At 31.6% G+C, this 26,862-nt stretch overlaps 5 protein-coding genes across 6 annotated transcripts; 2 read left to right on the top strand and 3 right to left on the bottom strand.

Annotated features, from left to right (window-relative positions):
• Positions 1 to 61: 61 nt before the first annotated feature.
• Positions 62 to 513, bottom strand: LOC106799681 (methylcrotonoyl-CoA carboxylase subunit alpha, mitochondrial-like). Its single transcript, XM_014778591.3, has 2 exons — positions 355 to 513; positions 62 to 272 (listed from the first exon to the last, which is right to left on the bottom strand). Exons 1-2 carry the CDS (start codon positions 480 to 482, stop codon positions 140 to 142), a joined length of 261 nt encoding a protein of 86 aa, XP_014634077.1. The 5' UTR covers positions 483 to 513; the 3' UTR covers positions 62 to 139.
• Positions 514 to 1,251: 738 nt separating this feature from the next.
• On the top strand, positions 1,252 to 3,995 carry LOC100816701 (chloroplastic group IIB intron splicing facilitator CRS2-B, chloroplastic; the record flags this gene model as incomplete). Its single annotated transcript, XM_041017845.1, has 7 exons — positions 1,252 to 1,332; positions 1,430 to 1,516; positions 1,614 to 1,689; positions 1,808 to 1,925; positions 3,049 to 3,107; positions 3,196 to 3,272; positions 3,790 to 3,995. Coding segments are annotated over 7 exons (615 nt in total), but the record flags the coding sequence as incomplete, so codon positions are not given.
• Positions 3,996 to 5,845: 1,850 nt separating this feature from the next.
• On the top strand, positions 5,846 to 6,792 carry LOC100527707 (uncharacterized). The gene has a single exon (NM_001249330.2). The coding sequence runs from the start codon at positions 5,889 to 5,891 to the stop codon at positions 6,417 to 6,419; it is 531 nt and encodes a 176-aa protein (NP_001236259.2). The 5' UTR covers positions 5,846 to 5,888; the 3' UTR covers positions 6,420 to 6,792.
• Positions 6,793 to 7,220: 428 nt separating this feature from the next.
• LOC100809045 (uncharacterized) lies at positions 7,221 to 11,675 on the bottom strand. Of its 2 annotated transcripts, none has more exons than XM_006586229.4 (5): positions 10,792 to 11,675; positions 10,571 to 10,626; positions 8,686 to 10,461; positions 8,265 to 8,376; positions 7,221 to 8,136 (listed from the first exon to the last, which is right to left on the bottom strand). In XM_006586229.4, the coding sequence occupies exons 1-5, from the start codon at positions 10,943 to 10,945 to the stop codon at positions 7,403 to 7,405; spliced, it is 2,832 nt and encodes a 943-aa protein (XP_006586292.1). In that variant the 5' UTR covers positions 10,946 to 11,675; the 3' UTR covers positions 7,221 to 7,402. The 2 variants fall into 2 exon arrangements, with proteins under 2 accessions (XP_006586292.1, XP_006586291.1); XM_006586228.4 differs by having other exon boundaries at positions 8,674 to 10,461; positions 10,792 to 11,673.
• An 8,179-nt stretch (positions 11,676 to 19,854) lies between these two features.
• LOC100808505 (uncharacterized) lies at positions 19,855 to 21,459 on the bottom strand. Its single transcript, XM_003530869.5, has one exon. The coding sequence runs from the start codon at positions 20,981 to 20,983 to the stop codon at positions 20,177 to 20,179; it is 807 nt and encodes a 268-aa protein (XP_003530917.1). The 5' UTR covers positions 20,984 to 21,459; the 3' UTR covers positions 19,855 to 20,176.
• Positions 21,460 to 26,862: the final 5,403 nt, after the last annotated feature.

The following is a 26,862-nucleotide window of genomic DNA, read 5'->3' as shown; positions in this document are numbered from 1 at the left end:
ACCTTCTAAGAGCAAGCATTGACTTTCAATGGTACAATCTATTCTACAATAATGACTTGTATTAATGATCTAGCATAATTCTTCTTCCCCTCCATAATTGCGTTGTATGCTGTCGGTACTGAATAGATTCATGTACAATCTACCATCCATCACCATCTGCCCATACAGTAATTCTATCAGCTTCCAACTTCATTTTTTCAATATCTTGATCATCTCCATGATATCCAGGCACAAGAGGCACACCTGCAGCTCCCATTATTCTCTTCGATGCACTGCCACAATCCATACCAATAAAAAAGATTGATAATCTAAAGATGCATTCATAATGAATCATGAAACTTAACTGTACGATACCTCTTGTCACCCATATCTCGAATAGCAGAGACCACTGTCCTCACAAAGTTTGGCGAAGTCAGCACTCTCCGACAACAATCCATATCCAGGGTGAATAGCCTAATAACGCAAACGACATGTGTCAACATTCGATTAATTCAAACGAAAGACGAAAGACAAAAAATGAAAAGCTGAGGGAGAGGAAGTGAAGTGAAGAAGAGTTTAGCTGCACGCTGGTGTCGACGATGGAGGCTCCGTTCAAGTAACTGAGCCGCGCCGGTGGCGGTCCGATTCGGACGGCTTCGTCGGCGGACGCCACGAGGAGCGAGTCCCTGTCGGCGTCGCTGTAAACAGCGACGGTTTGAATGCCGAGCCTCCGCGCGGTCCTTGTGATCCTGCAAGCGATTTCGCCGCAGAATCATGCGACAACTTGCAGGTTACCTCAAAGAAATTAACCTATGACGACGAAGAATCCATAAGCTTAGGGATTGCGATTGGCCGCATAACATTTTAGGGATTTCATGATATAAGGCTTTGAGCTTTTTTTATTAGAATTTAATAAAATTTGCCACAGTTAAAAATAACAATTCATTAATTAAATATAAAAGAAGGATTAAATGCATAAATAATTTTAAAGGAAGAATAAAATCTAAATCGAAGAGAATTAAGAAGATGAAATTTGTAATTTTGTGGGAAAAAACCCCAGTAACGATAATTTCTGTTTATGAATGTTGGGTTCGCTAACAAAACACCTCTTATTCGATACTCATTCATTCTGTATCCTTTTCGTTTTTCGATAGATCAGTGTTGCATGCAGTATCTGCCCCTTTAAGCTAACCCGGGAAACTTCATTATCCTCGTTCTTCACTTCAAAAAACATGTTTTTCTGTCAGTTGATCGGTTTCACAAACAAACAATAGAGCTAAAGTGGAATATACTCCTTGGCTCATTGTTGGCTTGGGTAATCCTGGTTACAAATACCATGGAACCAGGGACAATGTAATTAATTATTCAGTTATTTCTGAAAGTTCTTGAATACACTTCTATTTGTATTTTGTAGTCAACCTTAATCTTTTGGTTTTCTCTCTATTATTAGGTTGGATTTGAAATAATTGATATCCTTTCTCGAGCAGAAGGGATTCAGATAAACACAATACAGTCAAAGGCCCTCATTGGAATAAGTGTATCATCCTCTAAAAATATTGATTTTTTCCCCTCCCAGTTACAGTTTTCATGGTAATTCTAACATTAACTTATATTTTCTTCTGTGGCCTGTACAGGTTCTATTGGAGATCGAAGTACCAATTTTGCTGGCAAAGCCCCAAACATACATGAATTTCAGTGGGGAATCGGTTAGTTAGTTAGTTAGTTTTCACCATACAGTACGCAATGAATAGATTTTTAGACACACACATACTTTAGTTTTCGTCAGAGAGATGCTTACTGAAACTGATTATGGATCTTATTCTTGAAGGTTGGGCCATGCCACTTGCTGCATATTATCAATTACCCTTGCGTCATATTCTGCTAGTATGTATCTCTTACGTTATTTTAAGGCTTCAACCTAAAGGCGGGCATGGACATCACAACGGGTAATGATTGTTGTACTCATTAAGATTTTTTATATATCAGAACAAAACATGATTTCAAATGTTGGAATTGATAGCTTAGCAGAGTTCATTTTGTGAATAGTGAGACAGTAATTAGACGTTTTATAAAACCGTTGACCTAAGACAGATATTAAGATATCAAAAAGTTGAGGTTACAGGTTTAGGATGCATTAATGGCAGCAGCAAATAAGGTGGATAGAAAACCCGTATAAATTTTCTTAACTCTCGATGATGAGTTGGTTTGTGGGAATAGCTTTATAACTAGTAGCTTCAACTCCCAAAAAGTAGAATTCTTATGTTTGAATTTTAACTTGTTAGACTCTTGTTATGTTCTGACATGAATTCACTATCTCCTTTAAACCAAGATAATGATTTGAATCTTTCATTGGTAACATAGTAGCTTTTTTTCTTTTTAATTTTTTAAAGCATTTTTTCTTCAATACAGTTTAATGATTAATGGTGAAGATTTTGTTTTAGGTTGTAGGAATCTTAATAAAATACCAATAATGACCGGAAACACATTACGTTAGTTAGATTATCAAAAGGGGTTGTGAAAAAAATACCTAAATCCATGGTAAGCAGAGGAATTGAATTGATGAGTATGAGAATGTGTTGGTTTTGTGTTCCTCCTCAATCAAATCACCGTTTTTCTTTGGGGACTTTAGATTTCTCGTTAGGTAAGGAGAAGAGAATATAATTTATGATTTGGTACATTGGGGACCACAATCTTGATTTAGGTTTTAACCTAGCAGAGTTTCTATTATTTCCTAACGAGCCAAACTAGTTTTCGAGTTCATATTAATTTTTGTGATGATAATCCAATAGACTTTCCAAATTAAATCACTTTATTGAGCCCATAAATGTAAATAACTAATATAATGATAAATATAATATGTAACCCACACTAATTAATTAATTAAGAATTATAAAATTCCTAACAGATTTGTTATAGATTATCTCATCACATGGATGATTTTATGGACAAGACACTAAAATTTTCATCCCAATATTAAAAATGTTGTTTTTAAAAAACTTATTTGAGAACTGGCACATTTCTCTGTACTGGGAAATCATAAATTCTATATCTGGTGTTACTTTGTTACAGATTAAAAAATGTAATGGGCCATTTGGATGGTTGCAGTGATTTTCCTCGACTTGCAGTCGGTTAGTTCCTTTTCTTCTTTCATATTATAAATTGACACGGTCTATTCAATTGTTTCAACAGTACTATGTTTCAAATTTGTGTTTATAGGAATTGGAAATCCTCCTGGAACTATGGATTTAAGAGCTTATCTTCTACAAAAGTTCAGTGTTGAGGAACGAAAGCAGGTTACAGCTAGTCTTTTACCAAGCGTGAATTGGTTTAGTTCTTCTATAATAGCAAAATACATTACAGTCTTGTGTTATTATGAGTTATGGCTGTGGAACATACTTGTAGTTAATAGATGGATCGAAACAAATTTGACAAAAATTACATAATTGGAGAATACAAGAGCAATTTAGTTCCTTTACTGCACTGCACTTTTATAACAATACTGGTCTGTGAAACAGTGTTATGACTTGTGATAGTCCATTAGATTTCGTTAGGGGTGTAAGAGCAATTTACATTTGATTTTGATTGTGGAAGGAAGTTAGTATATGGACTGTAACTAGTTCAACAGTAATTACATTATCAGAAAAAAATATGAAAGGAATATGCTACTAATATGGACAGTTAGCGTAACCTACAAAAACAATTGGAAGAGTAATGAACTTGATATTTGTGGCACAATTTTATATCACAAATTCTGTGCATTTTTTTTGCCTAATTTGAAATTTGATTGTGATTTCCTTTATTCAATGACAGATTGATGCTTCATTGGAGCAGGCAGTTGGAGCCGTTAGGACCGTAGTGCTCAATGGTTTTGACCAGCATGTCAATAGATTCAATTTAGGGCAAAAATACAAGTATCATAAAGTTTAAAATGAACCGCCAAGATGAAATTCGTGGTTACATTGTTGTACGTGCATGTTAGCAGATAGCAGTTATATATACCTCAAACTTGTCGTGAGTCATACTAGTGCATTTTTTGTAAAGCACTAGTGGTCATGTTCTAGCTCTGGCAGATATTGTTCCATTGTGAGAAATATAAGTTGTTGCTTGGACCAGTTCACGAAAATGGTAGAGCATATGGAGCACCTGATAATATGCTAACTAAATAATAAGTGATGAACAAACTTCACAGCACACAAAACTCAACAATTTTAATACTTGGTCATTTCATTGTCTATGGTACATGCGCCGATGATTCAGAACTAGGCCTTATTTAGATAAAATTCTAAATAAGTATTCATAGGGAAAGAAAATAAATTAAGAAGTAAAATGGATTTTTTTAAAATAAGTTAAAATTAGCTTTTGAACAAGTTAAATAGGAAGTTTTTAGAAAAGTTGAAGTAAATAAGTTAATTTTAATTTATGAAAAAAAATAGCTCATTTTATGTTTTTATTTTCTTATTCTAAGAAATTTATTTTAACAAACCTTTTGTAACTATTTAAATTTAGTTTTCTAAATGATTTTTGGCTGTTAGATTTGAAGGCAATTGACCAACTAGGAGAATAAAGTGCTTACATAAGACCGTCTCTCCTCACTATGATATGACCTTTGTTTTATATAAAAATAAGATTTAATTATCCATTTAATTTATATAATTTTTAAATTTATCTTTTTTAGTCTTTATAGTTAATAAGTATATTTTTTAGTTCTTATAATTTAATTAGTGAAGTTTTTAGTTCATAAAATTTACATTTTAAATAACTATATTATTTAAATAATTTTACAGGAAACTTTTTAGGAATTAAAATATAAATATCATGAATTAAAAAATTTACTATTAACTATAACAACTAAAAAGATAAATTTTGAAATTATAGGACTAAATAAATAACTAAACTTAAAAATAAATAAAATAAAACAAAATGAAATCCATTGCACCGTGAGCTTCTTAGTGTGATGTTATTTAAAAGTAACTTTTATTCATTATTTCATATTTTTTTTAATTAATTTCAACTAACAGCTGTGTGCCAATAAGAATGTACTATTTTTTTTGTGTGAACATAAGAATGTACAGCTAGTAAGTACTTTTAAGACACTGATCAAATGATCTTAAAAAAAAGTAATGAACTAAACAAAAAGTTAGTGTTAAGATAAGCAAAATTATTTTTTACCATCTTTTTTATGATTTTTATAATAAATATTTTTAATTTTTAATTTCTTAACCAATGATGTAAGAGTTTAAGAAATTAGTAGTATGAGAAGTAATACACATACAATAATTTATATAATATTATATTTTATGTTTATCTCTCTTTTTCATCTTATCGTTTATTAATATTATATTTTAAATTCATCTTTATTTTCTCTCTTTTAATTATATGTTTTGTTATACAATTTATTTATTGTAAAGTATAATTTGTCGAGTAGTATAACGTTAACATTCTTCAGCAGCATTAAAAAAAAAAAAAAAACTGTCTAAAGTAGTTGGAGACGCATTAATTTTTGCTGTAATTTATTTTTTCAGCCTCTATTATAGTTTAAATCTTCAATGCAAAGAAAAATCTAAGTAACTTGGCAAATAGTTAAAAATTATTTTGAGTCTTCGTAAAGAAATATTTTAATATTAATTGAGAAGTATTGAATATTTATAATTGTTTAAAAAGGAAATAGTTAATAAATGATTATTTTTAATTTGTTATCTATTACTATAGCTGGCATACAAGATAAAGAAGCAGTTAAATGTAAAATCCAACGTGTATAATAGAACTTGGGATCCTTGAACTCTGTGGGACCCTCCTCATTTAGAACGTTGGACTAGCATTCATTAGACCGTTACAAAAATCAAATATTTTACTCGCCAAAGGCACTGATAAGACCAAAGAAAAAGCAAGCCAACGTCTCTCATGCAATTATGGAGGACTTTGAGAGAGGACCAAGGTACCACGCATACGCTGCGTTGAGGGAAACAAAGCTTCGCATGAGGCAACAAGAAGAAGAAGAGGGTGTTGTTGAAGCAAAGGTTTCAACCCCACCAAGAAAAAAACAAGTCAAGTTTCAAGGTGCTGTGGTTTCAGGGAGAAAAGGGTCATCATCTCTTGTGGCTCAGTCTGTGCCGGATTTTTCTAATGTGTTGAGGAAGGAGAATAGGAAGCCGGTGAATGGTAACATGATGTTACCTCCTTTGATGGAGTTGACGCCACCTCCTTCTTCTTCCAAGAGTGGCTGTGGTGTTTTTTCGAGTGCGAGAGGGAGTAAGTCAGCGAATGCGGGTGAGAAGAGAAGGGGTGGTGTTCTCATGCCCAGGAAGAGCTATGCCAGCATTGATGAACTCAAGGGTGGTTTGTCTTCTGCTACTTCTAATGCCATCAATGCTGACAACAGAGGAGGAAGGAGTAGCAGGCTCATCACAAGAAAGACTGTTTTAGGGTATAGGCATATTTGAGGAGTGTGTACTGTGGAGGCACTCCTATGGTGTTTTCTTAAACCCTTTTGATTTGATTTGTTTATTTTGTATTTGTAGCTTTGCTCATACATGTCTTCGCTGCCCATTTACTTTTACTTTTCATTCTTTCTAGTTTCGATTTGTTTTTTGTTTTATTGGGAGCAACTTACAGTATTGTGCAAGTGTAAAGCTAGTATGATTTGAGCGAGTGAGTATTCATCACCACGACAATGCTATAGAGAGAATAATTTTCATATTCCTCTGTGTGTTGGGGGAAGGACTTTGCTTGTTGTGTTTTGGAATAAAGGAGTACATAATAGGCTACATCTTCCAAATATGTTTAATCAATAGGACTTTGCTTGTTGTGTTTTGGAATAAATGAGTACATAATAGGCTACATCTTCCAAATATGTTTAATCAGCATTATCAAATATGGAGCAAATTTGTCCTTTAGTAAACTGTAATCAATCCTTGTTGAATACTTATATTGTAATTGCTTATGCATATAAATTGTAAATATTTTCAGAAAAACTTGTTGAAATAAGTTTAAAACAACTATATCGTAGCAAATTTCATATTAATGCATCATCAGGTAAACTTAATAACTGTAAGTTCATTCAACACACCCCTTGTCCAAAATCATCTGTTTCCCGAGATTTCAAGATAGAATTCACTTCAATCAACATACGACGACTTTGTGTCTTTGATTTGATTTACGGTTTGGCTAGTCATCAAGGCACATTAATGATGATATTTTCCATGCTATTTTACGCAAATCACAGACACATAAAATTGAAAAAATAGTAAATAAAAACTTGGTCACTGGACTTTATTTTTGTCTACTAATTCAACAAAGAGCTTCAAAAAAGCCTCCATAAGAAATACCATAATCCTATTTGTACAAAAAATACACCTTGTTAGATCACAACATCTCGCCAGAGAAATGACTGGTGAGATGTTGCATGAAACAGCTGAAAGGAATTTTAGAAGGAAATGGTGCCTTGCTTGCAACCTGCAAGATCTTGAACAACTTCATCAACCAAAATTTGAAGTATATCCCCATCTATATCAACACCAGCCTCAAATGCTTCAATATCAAAGTCAGTCCATTTCCCCAAGGAGTGGCTCATTTCCCATTCTATAATTTCATCAGGTACCATCCCAACCATAGATAACCACTCATTGATCTCCCTCTTCACCTCTTGAGCCAACATCTCAGCTTTCATGCATAAGGGCAGCTTTGTCCATGCCTTGGATCCAGAGTTAAAATATTGGCAGCAATTTGATTCTAGATATTCTATAACACAATCAAGGAGAAACCCCTTTAGCTCCTTTCTCTGTTTAGAATCCTCACAACCCACAACAACGCCATTAGCATCAGTCCACATAGCATCACTCGCCATACTGTCAAGATCATCACCAAGAAACCGATAAATTAGAAGTTGTGGCCCTTCATCCTCTCTGCGATCAGTTGCAATTCCAAGCACTAACTCAGCATGCAAGAGAATATCCTTCATATGGCCAAGCTTGCTTCTTGTCAATTCTGTCCCCAAAGTGAGCAAACTTTCTAATGCCCTGGGAATTTGGTTGATAAGATCACTCAGCATCTCACCTGTGCTTCCTTTTTTAAAGGATGTTGCAGAATCTGAAAGTTCAGTATCATGTTCCAGTTGACCATAATATGAGTAATTCATGGAATCAGGGTGAAAACCATGCCCTGGAATAAAATCAAAGACCACAAGCATCAACAAGAGAAAGTTGGCCCATAAAACAGAGGAATTCAATATATTGTTTTTAGAAATTACTTTTACATAAATCACATTTTTTTTTTAAATTCTACTTCACCTGAGCTTTCATCAAGACTACTGGAAGAAAAAGAAGCTTCCAAAACAGATCCAGGACTCAGATGATTACCATTGCAAGAGGTTCCTAATAACCTTTCTTGTTTTGCCCCATACTGATAAGAAAAGGAAGCAAACATAATGTCAGGTATAACTGTCAGAAGAATTGCCAATTTCCACCAATCACAGTACAGTTAACTGAGTTCATGAATTCATACTCAATCTTAAGATAAACGAATCTAAGTGGCTATAATTAAACACAATCGTTTCAGGAAATATTATTGCATAAAAAATGATGATTGTAATGCTCTTGCCAGATCCCTGAGCTTGAGCTCTATCAACATCATTAGACTAAATTATTATAAGCATATTCCATTCCGTACAGTGAGACAATATTGAAAGAGAAGACATACATGGAAACCAACATTTTCATTAAACATGTGATGATCATCATGACAGATCAGATTCTCGGAACTTAGAGCAGATATCAGCTCTTGAAGAATCATGGCACTCGATTTTTTAGGTGGAGCACCTGTAGCCAACTCCTCATCTCTTTGAGAGGTTAATTCCTTCAATTTTTGTTCTAGAAAGGCACCTAAAGCATCAACTCTCAGAGGCGAAGGCCTTCGGAAATACCTCATACTCTCATTATCACTGCTTGTCTCTTCCCTCTTGCCATGGATTCCTATCTTTTGCTTCAAGGGGGGATTAAATGACACTACATTGATCTTATTGTCATTAACCTTAATAAATCTTTCTCCTTGACCAACTTGTTTATTTTTTACAATAGAATTGTTCAGGGAGGAAGCATTGAAGTCCCTTATTTTGCCACCCATTCCACCAGAATGGAGATTTCTCTGTTTTGCATCAACTGAATAAACAGAACCCGCGCCTTCCAGTTGTGTGACATTAGGGATCCTTCTTTTTCTCTCTAATGTCCTTCCATGAGACAAGGAACTCTGCTGTCGATTGTAAGGTTTTTTCTCTAGGTCAAATTTGGAACTATCCGCTTTGGTAGGTGACCTCATCCTTGATCGGCCACTTAGACTTCTATTCATAGCAACAAAGTCTTTAGTTCCATTCACAGCACTCATAGATGACAATACCCTTTTTACTTGCATATCACTTGTTGTAGATCCAGATGAATATCTTTCACTGCTTAACATCTGTTCTTGTGTTTGAGTTTTGTGTTTTAAGGCAAAAGAAGATGCATCATCCTCTAGGGTCCTTGATGATAGGCAAGATGAATTCCATTTAGCTGGACCGTCATGGGGCATTGGCATTCTTCTGGCAGTGGGTTCACTCCATGATTGATGTGCATTATTTTTACCCTTTGCTTCAGTAACAAGAGATATGAGCTTTTCCTGACTTATCGGAAGAACTACATCTCTTTCATGTCCATGAGGAGGGAATGACTTTCCCTTCTTCTCCATAGATGTAGCTGTGATCACATCTGAAACAATGGGCGGAGGAACCAAAGGCTGTCCCCCAACCTCAAGCTTGCAGTCAACAACATCTAGCAAATTACCACAGTTTTTGCAAGAGGTCTGCCCCATCAATTGTTTGCATGGGCTGGTTTTATAACAAGATTGATTTTGCATAATCGCTGACCCATCTTCCACACCATTTGACACAATGCCAGTCTTATGAGGATACAAGGAAGCAGGATATGTGAGAGAATTTTTAGCTCTACTTCTGCTTTGCAGTCCAGGTTCCAAAATTTTTGTAGCTGCTCCTATTAACCTAGCGCTTCGAGAAGCACTTTTTCCAGAAGGAACTCTCGGACTTTTCAAAGAAGAAGCAAGCTTTGGATGATGATGATTATATTTTCTTGCTCGCGACAAAACACTCTTAATTTGCAGTGCCTCAGCTCCAAACCTAGTCACTGCCCTTCTCTCATACACCCCGGTTTTCTGAAGCTTCTGAGGTCTTGAATCATGTTTTACAACTCCCATTTCCAAATCGACACCTTGCCTATCCAACTCACCATGATCAGCCGAAGACTCCTTCTTCCCATCAGCACAAACATCAGCCAACACGGCTTTCTTGGACTTATCTCGCTGAGCAGCCGGAATAGATTCTAGACCCATCAACCTAGCTACCAGACTCGGAACTCGCAAGTCACTCTTTTGCTCTCCATCTACACCATGATTCCCACCTTTTTTAGCACTAGGAAAACCTCCACTATTCTCATTAGCAATCTACAATTGAAACATAGCCACAACAACCAACAAAAAGAGTAAGTACTAAAGTTTAAACAAAATAAAGTAAAAAGAATCAACACAATCAATTGGGCATATAAAGCCTTACCAAGTGAAGCTTGGAATTCGGCATTTTTTCATCTCCCTTAAACTTTTTTGCACGAGCTGACACACACTCAACAACATAGATCAATCAAAACAAACACATCAGTCTTCAAAAATCAGGAACAATCCCTCATGTCTTCGTGTGTGACATTTAAAGCCAAATTTATATTACATTACATACATTTTATTATTATTATATGAGGATAGATTTAGAAACAAACTAACCAGGAGGAAGAAGCTTCTTGGAGAAGAGCTTCTTCTTGGAGAGTTTCCTCTTCCAATCAATGAGCTGAAAGAAAATGCCAACACAACCACCAGGCTTATGCTGCTGCACCTTCTTCTCCGTGATAGCCAAATTCTTCACCGAGGAATCATTCATTTCTGCAACACTCCAAAAACCACCGACACTCCAAAACCAAAAGTACCGAAAGTCAAAACCACCTTCCTCAAACCACAATGGGTTCCTCTCTACATTGTTAAAACCAATAAACACATTCAACTCTCAGCACACATTCTCTTTCTCTTTCACTGCTCAGAAAAATACTTGACATTCCCATGAATATGTTTCCCTCACCAACAAAACACGTAAAGAGGAGGAAGAAAAAAAACAGCTTTCTCTTCCCTTTAGGTACCCATTTGCAAAAGCTCACTCTCACACTTATGGAAACAACGTACAATAATGTTGTCGAGAAAAGACATGGGAACAAGTCTGCAAAACTTCTGTGCCAGGCCAGCCACGACAGCAGGACTGAGGCAGAAAGCAACTCTTGATACAGCAAAACGACACCGTCGAAGAAAAAGCAAAGAACAAAACAATTACATAGCAACGTTTCTAAATCACAAGCATCGTCAACAATGCCGCTAATGCTATGTGCTCTCTACTACTACAAAGTGCAAAGCAAAGCAAAGGTTGTTTCTTGTTGAGGAGGCGCGCGTGCGGATAAGAGAGTGAGAGAAGGGTGCGTAGGATAAGGGGAATGAGACAAATGGGGCACCCCACGCGCAAGAAAGCATTGGTCAAATACATTAATGTTAGTGTTATCGGGACAACAACCGGAAACAGAGGTTCGGTTTGTTGGGTAATGTTGGGTCTACGTCTGTCTGCTATTCTGTGCTGTGGGAGCGTCAATTCGTTGCTTTTCATGCGGTGTAACTCACGCGCCGTCAATGCACTCGCCCCAACCAACCTGTAATTTACATATGCTTTCGTGTTTGTTTCAACTGCTGCTAATGTAATGTGATTTATCTTTTGCATAACTTTTCATTAGAATTCATTTTAAAATAAATTTTTTAATCTAATACATAAATTATTTCAATTCACATCAATCTAGATTCAGAATTAATCTTGATCTTTTTTCTAACTTATATAAATTAATAGTTAAAATATATTTTTTTATGTCTGTAATTTAAATTTTTTTATTTTTATTCTTATAAATTATGTTTTCTGTTTTAATTCTTGTATATTTTATTTATGTTTTTTATCGTTAAGTAACATTTTAAATGATACAATAAAAATAATATTATTTAAAATACTTTAAAGATGAAAAACAAACATTTTATAAAAACTAAAACGAAAAAAATTACAGAAACAAAAATAAAAAATATTAAATAATAAAAACTAAAAATATATTTAAATTTAAATTAATTATAAATTCAAAATCAACGTGAAATCAAAATCAATGTGACTCTCTCTAGTAAGATGTTAGATTTAAATGAAATCTAGTACAGTAAGTAAATAAATTACACAGTTTGAGAACTATCCGAATAAAGCTAGATGTGAATCTTTTTAGTAAGATGTTAGATTTAAATGAAATCTAATACAGTAAATAAAATACTATGAAAAAAATTATAATTAAGAAGAAAGATCTCGTCCGGAGAAATCTGCTAGATTCTGAGACAGAAAATGGTGATTGTGAGTTTCATAAGATAAAAATAAAAGGGGTTAAAGGGATGCATTAAAAAGAGCATTCCTCTTTTGTAACAAAGTTTTTTTTTTTTTTCCGAATCTCTTTTTGTAACAACTGTACTGAAACACCAAAATCACTGGTGCAATTGAACTATAGGCTATGCAATGGCATAAAGCTCGAAAAGGATATCAATAATCATGCTAAACTTTTCCTCTTCTTTCCCGTTATTATTGCCTACTATTACTTACTCCGTTGGCAGCAAGAAAAGGGTAAGAATGCACAGTGCGATATGCCCCAACTTTTGGGGTTAATAATCTTTCTAAACATTTTATAAAAACTTTCATTTGCACATACACTTTATAATGTACTTTTGTTAATGAATTTGATTGAATTTTTATTTTTATTAATATATAAATTTTATACTATGAATTAACTAAAAATTATGATAAGTATAACTTCAAAATAATTATTATATATATATTAATTTATCATTACATAAAAGTATAAAACTTTTTTTATATGGTTGACAGATAAATTATTTTAAAAAATGTTGAAGTTACACGTGAGTTTTGGTGGACCCATCTCCCGAAGATAGGCAAAATAGTAACCAAGGTAAAATAATGAGAATATGAATATCAATGTATAGTAAAAAGAACTGTGGTCACATGAAGCGTTGGGAAGGCGTGTGAAAAAGTGCAGTATTTGAGACTTGACCAATCGATCATCGTTCTTAACACTGTTACATTATACTAATCGGATTTGCACCTTTTTCAGAACTAATTGTTAAAGGATTTGTTGTATTTTGTTTGGAGAAAAGAAAGTGAGAAAGGCCAATCCATCACAGAACAAAAGCCAATAGAAAGAAAGACAAGGCAGACGAAATTTCTCTCAAGTATATGACAAAGAGGAAATATAGTTTATGGCTGGGTTTGAGTGTCATATGCGAAACATCTAAATATAAATTTTTGGGCATGGTTGCATTAAATATATATTTTATATATGCGAAAAATCACGAAACAGACAGTTAGAAAACAAAAGTTCTATTTTTTCATTGGATATTTTTTCTTTTCATTAGATCGTAGCTTAGATTTTTCCACCAAAAAAAATATAGATCGTAGCCTAGATTTGTGCCGAGATTTAGATAAAATAATATCAATTGTTTGTAGAGTGTAACTTTGACGTAACGTCAATATAGAGATTATTACCCAGATCAACGAGAAATTACCTTATGAGTAGTTTTTAAAGTAATTATAAAATTAAAGACACAGTATTATATGTACAAAAAAAGGAAACAGTATTGTCATATTTGTTAAAGTATAAAAAGAGGACAAATTTGTCATAGTATTTTTTTGTATTTATTCTCTTAATAAAAATTTGAAAAATTAGTGGAATCTTCTGGTGGAAAGAATAAGTAAAAGAAACGAACAAGGAAAATAAAAACGAGAACTTGGCCCATATTTAAAGAAGGACGTGTACTATTATCCATATTCCATACTCCATAATACGTTCGTTATACATTAGTGGACATGAAAATAAAATTAAGAATAAGTGGTAATAGAAGTCCTAATTCATTTGAAATGGTATGTATTTAGGGAGAAATAAGCTCACAAAGCAGACATGATTGTAAGAGAAAAGAGCCAAGATGAATGTTGAACGAAGAATAATTGTACCTCTCATAAATTTCGAAAAAATAAAATAAAATTGGGGAGGGTGCACCCCTTAGACTTAAGGTATCGATGGTATTCCATCAATGTTTTATAGAGGTGGATATACCAGTTGAAGCCTGTGAGCTGGGCCATTTAACTTTGCACTAGAACCACATTGTCTATTTTTTTGTGTGCCAAGTGCTCAATGGTTTTCTACTTATATAAAACAAGATGATGCAGAGGAATGACTTCATCAATGTGGGATTTCTCATATGAAATTAACTTAGAGAAAGATTAATTTCAGGTTACTTTTTATCAAGATAAAAGCCAGGTTTGGTTTCCGTGCCAGAACAATGTGTTGTGAATCTTTCTTTAATTTTAACTTCTCAAGGATGTAAAAAACACCTTTTTATTTTTTTTTATCTTGATAAAATTGAATTCTCACACCACTCTATTCCAACTTATGTATAATTATTAAACACAATAAATTTTTTCTTATCAAATTGTAACTCGATTATATTCTTATGATTGAAACTCAAGAGAAGATTCATCAAAATAGAATAATCCGCAGCAACTCTTCTACACTATATATGTAGTCTTCTTTTACTATGATAAAACTTACATGAAATTGTTTAAATTTTTCCATCAAGTTCTCAAATCAAACATTTCTTTTTAAAAAAAATATATTTCCACAACATATTATGAATGGAGGTTATTTAATAGTACCTAAAATAACGTCTATATGTGATCATTTGATATAAGAACTCAATCATGAGGACATAAAAGAACTTTTTCATTATTATTATCGTTAATACTTAGTATAAGTTATATTTACTTTCTTCATTTAAGAAGATCTAGATATATAGTATTAAATATTGAGACAGAACAGCTCTATGTAGTGTGTCTGGTGTACTTGGCATGTGAATAAGGGATCACATGGTGTTGGTCTTGGAGTTGGGTAACAAGAGTGTATGAGCTGTTTGCCTCAAGGAGTTGGATTGAAGATAGAGTGCTGCTGGTTGGCCAACCATGTCTTAATCTTTTACCTTTTTGGTTGCTTTCAACAAATAATTCAAGATTCAGCAACTACCAAAGGGTTTCCATTTCCACCAGTATACGGCATACTATACACTAGAAACCATGTGTGTGACAATTGAACCTTATAATGCGTAGTGACTTGGGATACCAAAGGGGTCACCCCTATATATTTATTGACTGTTATTGAACTTAAGACCAGAGGTTCAATTGTCTTATGTTTGATTGGCCAATTTAGCTTGGACAATCTACAATCCTATGTGTCAAGTTTAGAAGACATTTCTCTCAAAAAAAAAAAAAAAAAAGACATAGACACACCATTGACTTCTATGACCAGACGGATGGTCCAATTTTAAATCACATTAATTAGTATTTTAACGTAATTTTAGATCAATGAACATCAACCAAACATGTACTTATGCATACATCCTTTTTTTTAAGCATACTTATACATACATCCTGTTTCCGCAATATGTTAGTATTTGATTTGATATGAGCTAATGATGCTATATTTGCAAAATGTCAAAGCTAAATACATTGGTATTGTACTAGTCTACTAGAGTAGTAGCGTACGACGACGAAATCTAATTGAGATATGTGCTATAAGTCTGCAACTACCAAAATTCATTAATAAATTATCTATCTTAAATTTTCATGTAATAAGGTCAATTAAAAGCATGTTTGGTAGACGTTTGGTATGTGATATTTACATTAATTAAATGCTTACATATAGCACTCCATTCTTTTTCCTCAAATTCAGATATTTATCCTTTGTTAGTCTCTCAAATTAAAATTTATAAAATATCTTATTTAATTGTTCTTGCACTAAAAAATCACCACAAATTATACATTCAAGTTGTAGAAAACCATTTTTTTTAAAAAAAGTTAAAAGGAAAAATATAAAAGCAACACAAAATTTAAAATTAAAATGATGGAAATATTTTTATTTAAAAAATATTATATTTGAAAATAATTTTAAAAAAATTCTTTAAAAAATATTTCAATTTTTGAGGATAAAAAAGTTTTCAAAAATAACAATCAAACAGGCCTTAATATAAGATGTCAACATTTCCACCGCCCTTTTTTTGTCATTGCATTCTTTCATTTCAACGAGTAACCTCATTGATTAATACCTTCAGTCTTTTGCAAGAAAGTTTGGGCAATTGACATATGCATTTCTTTTGCTTTACATTCCTTTTTTGACAATGGACTGTGATAAAAATCAGATATGACTTGTAGCTTGCACGGTCAGGAAAAGGTTCAGAAGTTAGAAAAACAAATCAATCAGAATAGTTTTATTATACTATTATTACAGTATTTTTTTTACTTTATATAATTATATATTCATAATTTTTTTTCTTAGTTATATATAATAGGTATTTTATAATTTATTAGATTAGAAATTAATCTGATTTACGATATGTAATTATCATTAACTTAAAAGAAAATTTTAGATATGATAAAAATCAAAATCTCACATTCAATAAATTATTTTTATTCATATAAATCTTATACCACATTTTATATATATATTCATATATGTGGGGTTTGCATTGAAAAATATAAATACATAGATGTGTGTTTACTTGAGCATACATATTTCATACAAATTGACATAAGATAGCAATTGGAAATTAGACGCCGGCTAGGGTGCCACAGTTGCAAAACTTTGGCACCGTACCAAAGTTAATATGGATCGTCCAGATATGTTAATTAGATTCGGAGGTTTGTGACTTTTTAAGTTAGTCAAAAAATAGAAAAAGGGATTAGTCATTTTTCAAATTACTGGTCTTATTATATGTGAATAATGGAGAAAGGGTTTTTCATTAAAATAAGACTCAGGTGGATCAATGTGTCTATCACTGTTGCTTTCCTTTTCACCCCCACTGCAATTTCGTTGAATTTCACCTCTCTTTTTCAATTTTTCTGATGTGGATCCTTGAATCTTGATTCTTTTTGCCGTCGATGCTAATTTTGTGACCTCGACGCCCTTCTCTGTTCCCCATCGTGACTGCACATTGTGCTTCACCAGTTTATGCTTTAGACAATTAATGACTTATGTGTGGCTTTGTTGTACTCTAATTGAGTGGTGTTAGACCTACACTTTCTCCGTCATGTGCTACCCACCTTGCCGTCAAAGCCTCCTTTCACGTATTGTCGTACCAGTGATTTAGGGTCGCAACTCCAAAGGCACTTAGTTATCGTAATCATCAGTTTATCACCAAAGAAAAAATTAAAATCCGCAAAAGTTTAAAGCAGAACCAAAAACCCATCAAACAAAAAGCCACAAATTGGATAAAAATGCGTGAATCATTGTGGTGTGTAGACATGTTAGGGATTTTAGTTTTTGTTCCTGATCGGGGATTGAGAGATACGTGATGTTGATGTGGGTAGAAAAACTTAGATCGAATAAAAAATTGTTTTACTTTCGCACCATAAAACCCATCTTATCCATTTTTCTTAGTTGGTTATTCGAATTTTCAGTGCATTCATCTCTCAACCTTTTTAACATGTATGTATGAACGCGTTGTCTTAACAAAATGAATAAGATAGAGACAGAACAGGACGGTAACAAGTTGAGTATGAGTGACAGCGAAATAGATCAAAATTGACTCAACCCTCTAATACAGTAGTGCCCTCCCATCCCATGTACGATTAATAAGTCTAAGCATGCAAATACCCCTCGTATTGGGTTATTAAATGAGTTTAATGGTTCAGTGCAAATATCCTTTATAATAATTTACTATTAAATCATAATTCATCGTTAATAATAACTTTTAAAAATAATTATTATAAAAATTAATAAATTTATCATCATACATAATAGAATAGAATGTAACTGATGAATGAAGTTGTAAAAAAAATTTATACTACCAATATTGTATTACCATTTTTCTCTTTTTTTTTTAGAATAACTATTGTTCTCTTAATATATTATTACTTGAGCTATATTATTTTTACAGCAACTTCTTGCTTAACATTATTTATTGTTGAGTTGTATTATTAATGCAATATTTTATACCATAATATTGTTTGTGTCTATATCTCTAACACATTATTTATTACTATCACTTTCTCATATAGTCATGTTGATTTTTAATATATAAATTTAAAAATATTTAATAGAAATAAAATATTATTAGTCTAAGATTTTATTTCTGTGAACGCCAGCAAGTAGCAATACCCTTTTCAACGTGCCTTTTTTTTTTTATTTCTCCTAATTTTTCCAATAAAAGAAACCAGGAAGAGGAAAGGCCAGAAGCTTCAAAATCCAAAGTTGGAGATTTCTTGCAAGAATGTTTTAGTTTAGTTGGTTGCTTCAAGTTCAAGGTAGGACTTTTTCTAGATTGGTGTAGTCCCTTATTTATTGGGAATCGAAGTTGACAATTGTTACTTAGTCTGATTGTTTTTCAATCTGACTTACTTGAAGCCCACCAAAAAAACCATCCAATAGGGAATTAGTCGTGTTGAACTCTTCAAAAGCTTTAAAGCTTAAGGTTTAATGCTAGTTAGACCAAACCTCGATTTCTTACTAAACTTTGCCACAGATTTGCCAGTTCTACAATGAACAGGAATTCACATACTTAGGTAATTTACCATTCAGCACTTTCTTTTTTATTTTTATATTTTAAATAAATCCCACCATTTTGGTACGGTAATTGTTTGATGTTATTATTAAGTGCTTCAAATATCACAATAATATATTCTTAATTCTTTCAATTAATATATTACGTGACATATAGGATGATGTTATTTAATTATATTTTTATCTCTTTGTCATTGTAATCATAAGATATTAAAAGTGTAATTAAGTAAGGTTAATATATGTTAGACAACATGCCAATTTTCATGTTATTATTTAATGTGACATTAATAAAAAAAATGTTAAAATATTTTTAACAAAAAAAACCAATAAAAAATTAAATTATACAATTATAATATTTAGAGAAATTAATTTGCACAACTAGAACTCAAAACCAAAATCACACTATCTTGATACATTGGAAAAAGAAAGTTTGCTAAAAAAAATTCACAAATAATCCCATATTACTACATAAACATTGATTTTAATTACGTCATAATTAAAGGAAAAAGATCTCCCATAGCAAAAGCTTACCCACTAAGATTGCAAGCGACAAGTTCATTCGGTGTTGGAATCTTCAGAGAGGATATATCGGTCACCGTTTAAGCCAACACTAGAGGACAGTGAGTGCCGCATTGGAACTTAACAAAACCATCGCATCTTGATTAGGCATAATCTAGTGATTTAGAAATGAATTATGGTTTCTACAAATAATCAATGGATACATGCAACAAGAACAACTGAGTGCTGAAGAGAAACGCGTCAAACTCTTACACACAAATGTGTATTTGAGTCAACAATTATAAAATTGATTTTTTTAGTAAAACTGACTTTGATTAAATTAGTTTTGAAGTAAAATAATCTATGTTTGGATATTTTTACCTACAAGTTAATAATAAAACTAAGTATAAATTTCTTTATCCAATCAATAGCTTAGAATTAACTTATAAACATGGAATCAGTTCTTCAAATATGTAAACAATTAACTAAAGTCACCTATTTTAACATGATTTTATAAAATCTAAGGTGAATCAAACAGGCAATGTATAATTAACTTCTCCATTAAGCCAGATATTCATATAGAGCAAGAGAGATCCAGAGTAACCCACAAAGAAGATGCAGCAATCAAAGTCAATGTATTTACACATAGTCCAAAGAACAAAAGCAGAGGAACAAAAAACAGGCAAGGTACAGCCACGAAAACAACAGTTACCAGTCATTTTGTGCCCCAAAACATGTGCTTGCATTGTATCATTCGTGTCCATCACCTTCACATACATCTCTTTGTACCAATTTGTCTTCATGATGCAAACCATTTACCTTTCAAAATTTTACCTATAGGCTATACCTCAATTTTGCTAGTTCACATGGCAATTGTAAACCTAAGAAGTACATGGAAAAAAGAAGATAGACCCCACCGGTTTGCAAGTAAACTAAAACTACTTCTTGCTCTTGTCTCTATTGTTGGAGAAGATTGAAGCCAAACCAAATAGGTTTGCAGGTGGAACATTGAGGACAGGATTGACTCTAACACTGTTACCATAAGATCCATGATGAGTACTCTTGTAATTCAATGGAGGCTTTTGATGATGATGATGATGAAGATAACCGTTTGGCATCAACCTTGTGGAAGAATGTTTCTGTTTAATATTGTTGTTAACAGTACCCTCCTTTGAAAGAGGATGACTCCTCTTAACACTTGGGGTTGATGATCCAGTTGAATTGCTTCTAGATAGAAGTGGCAAAGGACAAAAGCTCCTTCTAGGTCCACTTCCACAACTACTACTTCTCTTGAAGATCCAAAAGGAAGACTTTGAACTTTGCTTCTCATACACTTCATCATTCAAACACTTGCTTTCTTTGGGGTTAATCTCTTTCTTCAAGTTTTTACTAGTGGAGACACCGTTAGGAGCAGCATAAGGAGGAGGCAATGGAGAAGTACTCTTTGGTGCTAATTGCTTCATAGGTGGAACAGCATTATTCTTTCTCTTGACCTCAGTGGGAAGGATCCTCCCATGTGAGAAAAGCTCATCGGCTGAAGATGACTCAAGCTCAAAACTCTCACTGACACAAAAATCAAAATCAATGGTGGGATTCAAGCCAGAAGAGTTTGATCTAAAAGGGAGTTGCTCAACAGGGATGACATCAGATTGGGAGAAGTCATGTGAGAATGAGATTCTTGGACTCACAGAAGAAGAGGAAGAGGAAGCAGCCACACAGTTTTCTGAGCAAAGATCAACTGCCATTTCATTCAACCTCTGAGGAAACTATGGAATTTGGAACCCCCCAGAAGGCAAAAAAAAGAGAAAAGAGAAAATGGGGGTTTGATAAGAGAAACAAGAGGGTACAGCAGAGGGTATAAATGGGGCCAAAAAAAAGTTAGCAGCAGGCCAGTCAATTTGATTGATTCAAACCTAACAAAGAAGCATCTAAGAGTGAAATAAAAAGAATGCCATAAAGAGGGTTTTGTTTTGAATTATTAATAAAGGGTAGCAAGATGTTGAGTTTGCAACTTTATGGAGTGGTCCAAAGTGGACAAAAGGGGATATGCCTTCTGGGTTTTCTTTGAAGCAAAAAAAGGTGACTTTGTTGAGTTAAGGGTGATGAATGGACGTGCAGAGAGTGTTGTGAGCAAAAATTAGCCGGCATGAGTTGAAAATCGTTAACAAGTTTTAAATGTGAAGTTAACTAGGGTCTCCAATTAAAGAGTAAATAAATTATGCATAGCATAATAACATAGCTATTGCCGCACGTACAATTTACAAACAAACAAACAAAACCAGAAAGATGCCAACGCATCAACTTGTACTCAATCATGGATGGACTCACCTATCTTATTATGCAGCCAAATTATACATTTTATTCAATACTACACGATTTTTAGTGTCTCGTCTGTCAGTGTTATCTAAAGCAAATCTATAATTGTTTATTTTTATTAAATAGTGTCGTTGTCACGTGTTAAATCCCACTTCTATCATCAATCATCAACCATCAACCAGAGTTTTATATTTTATCATTTTAAAGATTTTAATTTTTAATTATAATTATAAATATAAATAACTCAACTTCATTTCATTAACTGATAAAATAATTTTATTATTATTATTTTCAAATCTTTTATTTTATATCTTAAAGCATGCTTGTTAGTTGAATGAGAGGTTAATCCCTAGAGATTCGAATAGACGTCGAAGGTAGAGTAGAGATTCCTTTTGTCAATATTTTTTTTCATACTCCTGATACTGATATTTAGAAAGGATACTTAAAAGACAGATACTTTTATAATTGGCTTAATATCTAGTTTCCAGAGTTGATCTTCCTTGAAATAGAAACATACTCCTTTACGTATTTATTTAAATATTTTATGTAAATATAATATTAATATAAGTTTTATATAAAAATAATTCAATTTTTTTAATTTATTATATTTTTATAACCTTATATATTATCTTTTAAAATACAATATATAAGACTAAATTTTATTTTTACATAAATTAGAATATATATATATAAGTTTTATTTTTATATATTCTAATTTATGTAAAAATAAAATTTAATCTTATATGTTATATTTTAAAAGATAATATATAAGATTATAAAAATATAATAAATTAAAAAAAAATAAAATTTAAATTTTGAATTATTTTTATACAAAACTTATATTAATATTATATTTCACATCAAATGTCTAAATGATTAGCAGGTGAAATAACAAAAAGTGTGTCATTCATTTCAAATACCATGGTTCTTCCTCTTTTTTCAAATCATCTCCTGTTTTCCAATTACATCGAAATAAAAGAACATGTTCTTCTTTTTTATTGTTTAATTAGTAATATCAAATTAAAATCTTAGATATTTATCTGTATTAATATTTGGAGAGAAATTTTATTATTATTGTAATCTTATTTGAATTGAATAAATGATTTTCTTACTGGCGAGAATACATGGGATCTATAAAAAAAACACTAACCGTGTGTTTGGATGGAGATATTCAACAAGGTAATTCATTTTTTATGGAATTTAAATTGCTTCATAAAAAAATATCTTGTTTGGATAGAATATTTGAAAAAAAATTAATTCTAATATTTTTACAGATATTTTAAACAATTAAGACGTTAGAATTTTAAATTCTCTCAAAATCTAAGAAATTTGAATTTCTTTTTCGCTAAAGCTCTCGCTCATCACTTTGTCTCACTCGATGTTGCTCTTTAGTCCGATGCTCGCAAGTTGCAATGATGGTTATGCTTTAGCAAGGCTCGCCTTCTCTCTCGCGATTGCTCTCTCTTTCTCTCATGATCGTTTTCTCGATGTCTCTCTCTTGCACGATCACTTTTCTCTCTCCAATTTAGAGCGCCCTCTCTCTCACGGTGGCTTATTTAGGTATGTTTTCTCATCTCTCATTTAGGTAATCAAGGTTTTTCTCTTGATTTTGTTTGTTTGTGTTTCAATTCTATTGTTTGATTTCATTAAGTAATTTGCATTTCATCTCTATTATTTAGGGTTTTTAGTTGTATTTTAATGAAACATCATTGGATTTGCATTTGTTTGTTTGATTTTATTGTTGATTATGAATGCAATCGGTATTTAGTTTGTAATCTTCTCGTTTACATGATTGTTTGGAACCAGCATTCAAAGTTTCAATTTATAGTTGTTATTGTAAAAATATTGAATAGTTAGAAATCATATGCTTTGCTAAAATTATAAGTTGTTATCTCACTTATTTGTATGTACTTTTTTTACTTATTTTTCATGATTTTATTTACTGAATTTATTTTCTCATGATTTGATTCGTATCATGAATATTTTATAAATTTATAAATGAAGGTTCTTATATGGTGGTGCTTGTAATTTCTCTATATTTGTATTTTTGAATTATTATTAATTTTTTTTAATTATGATATAGTTAAAAATTAGTTAATATTTATTTTCAATAAAGTTCAATATTAAAATTTTAATTTTTAAATAAATATTGAAAAACAAAATTTTACATACAAAATAAATTGAATTACTCTATCAAAACAAGTAAATTGAAATACAAGGAATTTGAAACGCTCTATTCAAACATATTATTTACATATTATTTGTAAAATGAAGGGAATTCAATTACAAGTAATTCAAATGCTATGTATTTTAATTTCCTTAAATTACTAGAATTCTTCATTCAAACACATGGTAAAAGTATTTTATCTTTAATATAATAAATAATTTTTTCTACCTTTTAAATTATGAAAAGGCTAATTATTAATAATAAATTAAAAAAATAGACACCTAAACGCACTCATTTATATTTGCCTTTTTCTTGGACTAGGATTGTATTTTGTACCACAATGTTTAATTTATGTCATTGTTTAAAAACTCCTCTATTTATTTATTTTATGAATACCCCCTTTTGCCTTTATGTATTCGGCAACACAAAATGGAATCATAAGGACCTTTACCGTGCTAAGCCTCCCAGAGCATAATGAAAAGAAACTTTAATACGTTCAGATGTTTAGATTTATTAAAATAGAAACGAATTGATTCGCATTTAAAATTCTAATGTGATTTTTTTGAGAGAAAATTCTAATGTGATGAAATCGAATAATAGCATGATTTTTCTCTCCATTTTATTGCATTCACCATTACAATATGTACGGTTAAAGCTACATATACAAGTGATTGACAAGTGTTTTTGGTTAATTAGTTGAAATTGTTATTATTTTTTAATAGGCAAAAAAATCATAGTATTAAAACTAGTTGAAATTGCTGTTGCACTTGAATTACGGTCAGCAATTAGTCACCTATTATGCCTGCTGGCCTGCTGTTAGACATTCTAGAAGTAATGTCTTTTCGTATCTTCTAAGAAATCTCCCTGAAATAAAAAAAAATAAAAATACATTGAAATAGAATAAATTGGTACACTCAATTTTTTTTCGTAAACTTAAGGTATCACTACAAAATGTTAGATGACTAGTTAAGTTTTTTTAAGAATACTTTAGCTTATACATTGTTTTTTTTTTCCTATCAAGACAATTGTTATTAACTGTATAGTTAGTTGTTTGAAAGATAGTCGAGATAAACTAATGTTATTTAAGTATTTTTATAAAATACGAATTTAGTCCTTTTTGCCCTCAAATATATTTCTATTTAATTTAATAGATGAGAGATTAACCGTCAAAATATGATTAGATGATATGTGGTAAAATTTTCGAAACTATGTACTTGAGGAACCAAAGTAATTAAGAGAGAAGATAAAACTTCAAATATGAAATAGGTAATTTTTCAAAGTGGTGTGTAGAATATATAATGATTTTACTGAAAAAATAGTTAAAAGGCCCAAAGTTGTAAATTTAAATTATTTTAAAACCAGATTTTAAAATTAGACATTACATTAATAGATAAAATAAAATTTCTCCGTATACAGATAAAAAAGAAAAAGAGTTGAGTTTTTTTTCCCTCTTTCCTTGGCTACAAATTACTATCATTTACCATCATCCAATTCTTAATGGGATAACAGGTCCCACTATCTATGCTTGGCCTACTCTCATTTTAAGTTGCTAGATTTTTTGGGACGAAATGTTTGGCCATTGCTTCTGTTTATCATGTAGTATACAATATTTTTACTACGCTGATTAATAAAGATTCGCTCATTGATTGACGAAGTATATATATTAATTACCGAGTAATAAATAGTTAATACGAATTGAAATACATTTATAACCCATGCATTAATGAATTTGTGCACATTTGCTAGCTAACTAACTAATATTAAATTATCATTATTAATTGGTATAAATATTCACCCTCTTAATTAAGGGCAAATAATATGGTTATATATAATTATATTTGTTCGATCGTCCGCAAGTTTCCAACTAAAATCCCTGCTTTCTTTACTCTTCTGACTGGGTCGTTGTTGCCCAGAGGTATGAATTGTCACTTTCATCGACTTTAGGTGAGTCTTCTTTTTTGTCTACTTTAGATTATGATTAGGTTCTTTTGTGTATAAGGTGTATTATTCTTATTTGTTTTATCACAAAATCCAAATAAGTTTAAATAATTGGAGTTTACTCCTATTAATGGTTCAGGTAAGCTCATTAATTAGTTTGGTTGTGAAGGCTAGGCTACACTTATAATTGCACGATAGAGATTTCAAATGATTTTGCACCTAATCTACAATAGAAGTTGCAAATTACAATGTTAATCATGTTGAGGTAGTTGATCTAGATGGACTCTGACTATCAGAAAGTTAGATTGGATGGTTGTGTATGATATTTCGTTGGCGTATTCTTTTGGTTGTGTGTGCATGACATTGTAATTTGTGAATAATTAGACAACAGAAACCAACTACATTACACCATGAATAATGGACAATATATGAAACAACTATAATCGACTCACGATATACCAAAATAAAATCCAAGCTGCCATTTGGAGAATCTTCCGTATCAATATATACAACTGCATAGACAAGGTCTAGTAAGATTTGGTGTGCCAATAGAACAAAATGTAAAAGACAAAATAAACTCATACGTTAATTAAATATATATGATTTTTACCCTTGTGTTTAGTTGAATCATTTAGTTTTATTTTATTAATTAAATAATAAATGAAACTCCTACGTTATATATTTATCTTTATCTAATACGCTTAACAAAGATCGAATAATTTCAAGCTATCAATAAACAGCCCAAAATCAACCCCCTCCTCCCTTTGACTCAAACAATTCCAGACATTGCAAAATATAAGTGTATGCTATATTTCTCTATTTCATAATGAGGTGTTATGGTATTTGTTAATTTTTTCCCTTTTCTAGTTAGTTTCTATGACTGAACTATTTTATTTACATATAAAAGTTTAAACAAACTATTTTTTTACTGCAAAAACTATTTTTATTTTGAAATTATAAGAAAATCAAATAGCCAATTTAATTTTTTTATGGTAATATACAAATCTCCCAATCAATAAAAAAATCATAACTTTAAATACACAGATAATGATAATGAGCGCAATATTAAAATTAACCAGGTGAAATGCACGTGTTTTGAATTTTAACTATAGTATTAAATAATTGTCTTTTAATTTATTTTAAATAACTATAATATTTTTTTACTAAAATTAAATAACTAAAATATTAGGCAACTAATACCTT

The sequence above is a fragment of the Glycine max genome, chromosome 8 (genome assembly GCF_000004515.6).
Source record: "Glycine max cultivar Williams 82 chromosome 8, Glycine_max_v4.0, whole genome shotgun sequence".
Lineage (NCBI taxonomy): Eukaryota > Viridiplantae > Streptophyta > Magnoliopsida > Fabales > Fabaceae > Glycine > Glycine max.
Note: the sequence above shows the minus strand (reverse complement) of the source record. Positions and strands in the feature narration are given on the sequence as shown.

Coding starts and splice junctions, on each gene's coding strand:
- LOC100809045 (XM_006586228.4), bottom strand. CDS start 10,945: ATGAATGATTCCTCGGTGAAGAATTTGGCTATCACGGAGAAGAAGGTG. Junction 10,462..10,570: donor CGAATTCCAAGCTTCACTTG/GTAAGGCTTTAT, acceptor TTTCAATTGTAG/ATTGCTAATGAGAATAGTGG. Junction 8,137..8,264: donor TAGTCTTGATGAAAGCTCAG/GTGAAGTAGAAT, acceptor ATTTTATTCCAG/GGCATGGTTTTCACCCTGAT.
- LOC106799681 (XM_014778591.3), bottom strand. CDS start 482: ATGTTGACACATGTCGTTTGCGTTATTAGGCTATTCACCCTGGATATG. Junction 273..354: donor CGAGATATGGGTGACAAGAG/GTATCGTACAGT, acceptor GGATTGTGGCAG/TGCATCGAAGAGAATAATGG.
- LOC100527707 (NM_001249330.2), top strand. CDS start 5,889: ATGGAGGACTTTGAGAGAGGACCAAGGTACCACGCATACGCTGCGTTG.
- LOC100808505 (XM_003530869.5), bottom strand. CDS start 20,983: ATGGCAGTTGATCTTTGCTCAGAAAACTGTGTGGCTGCTTCCTCTTCC.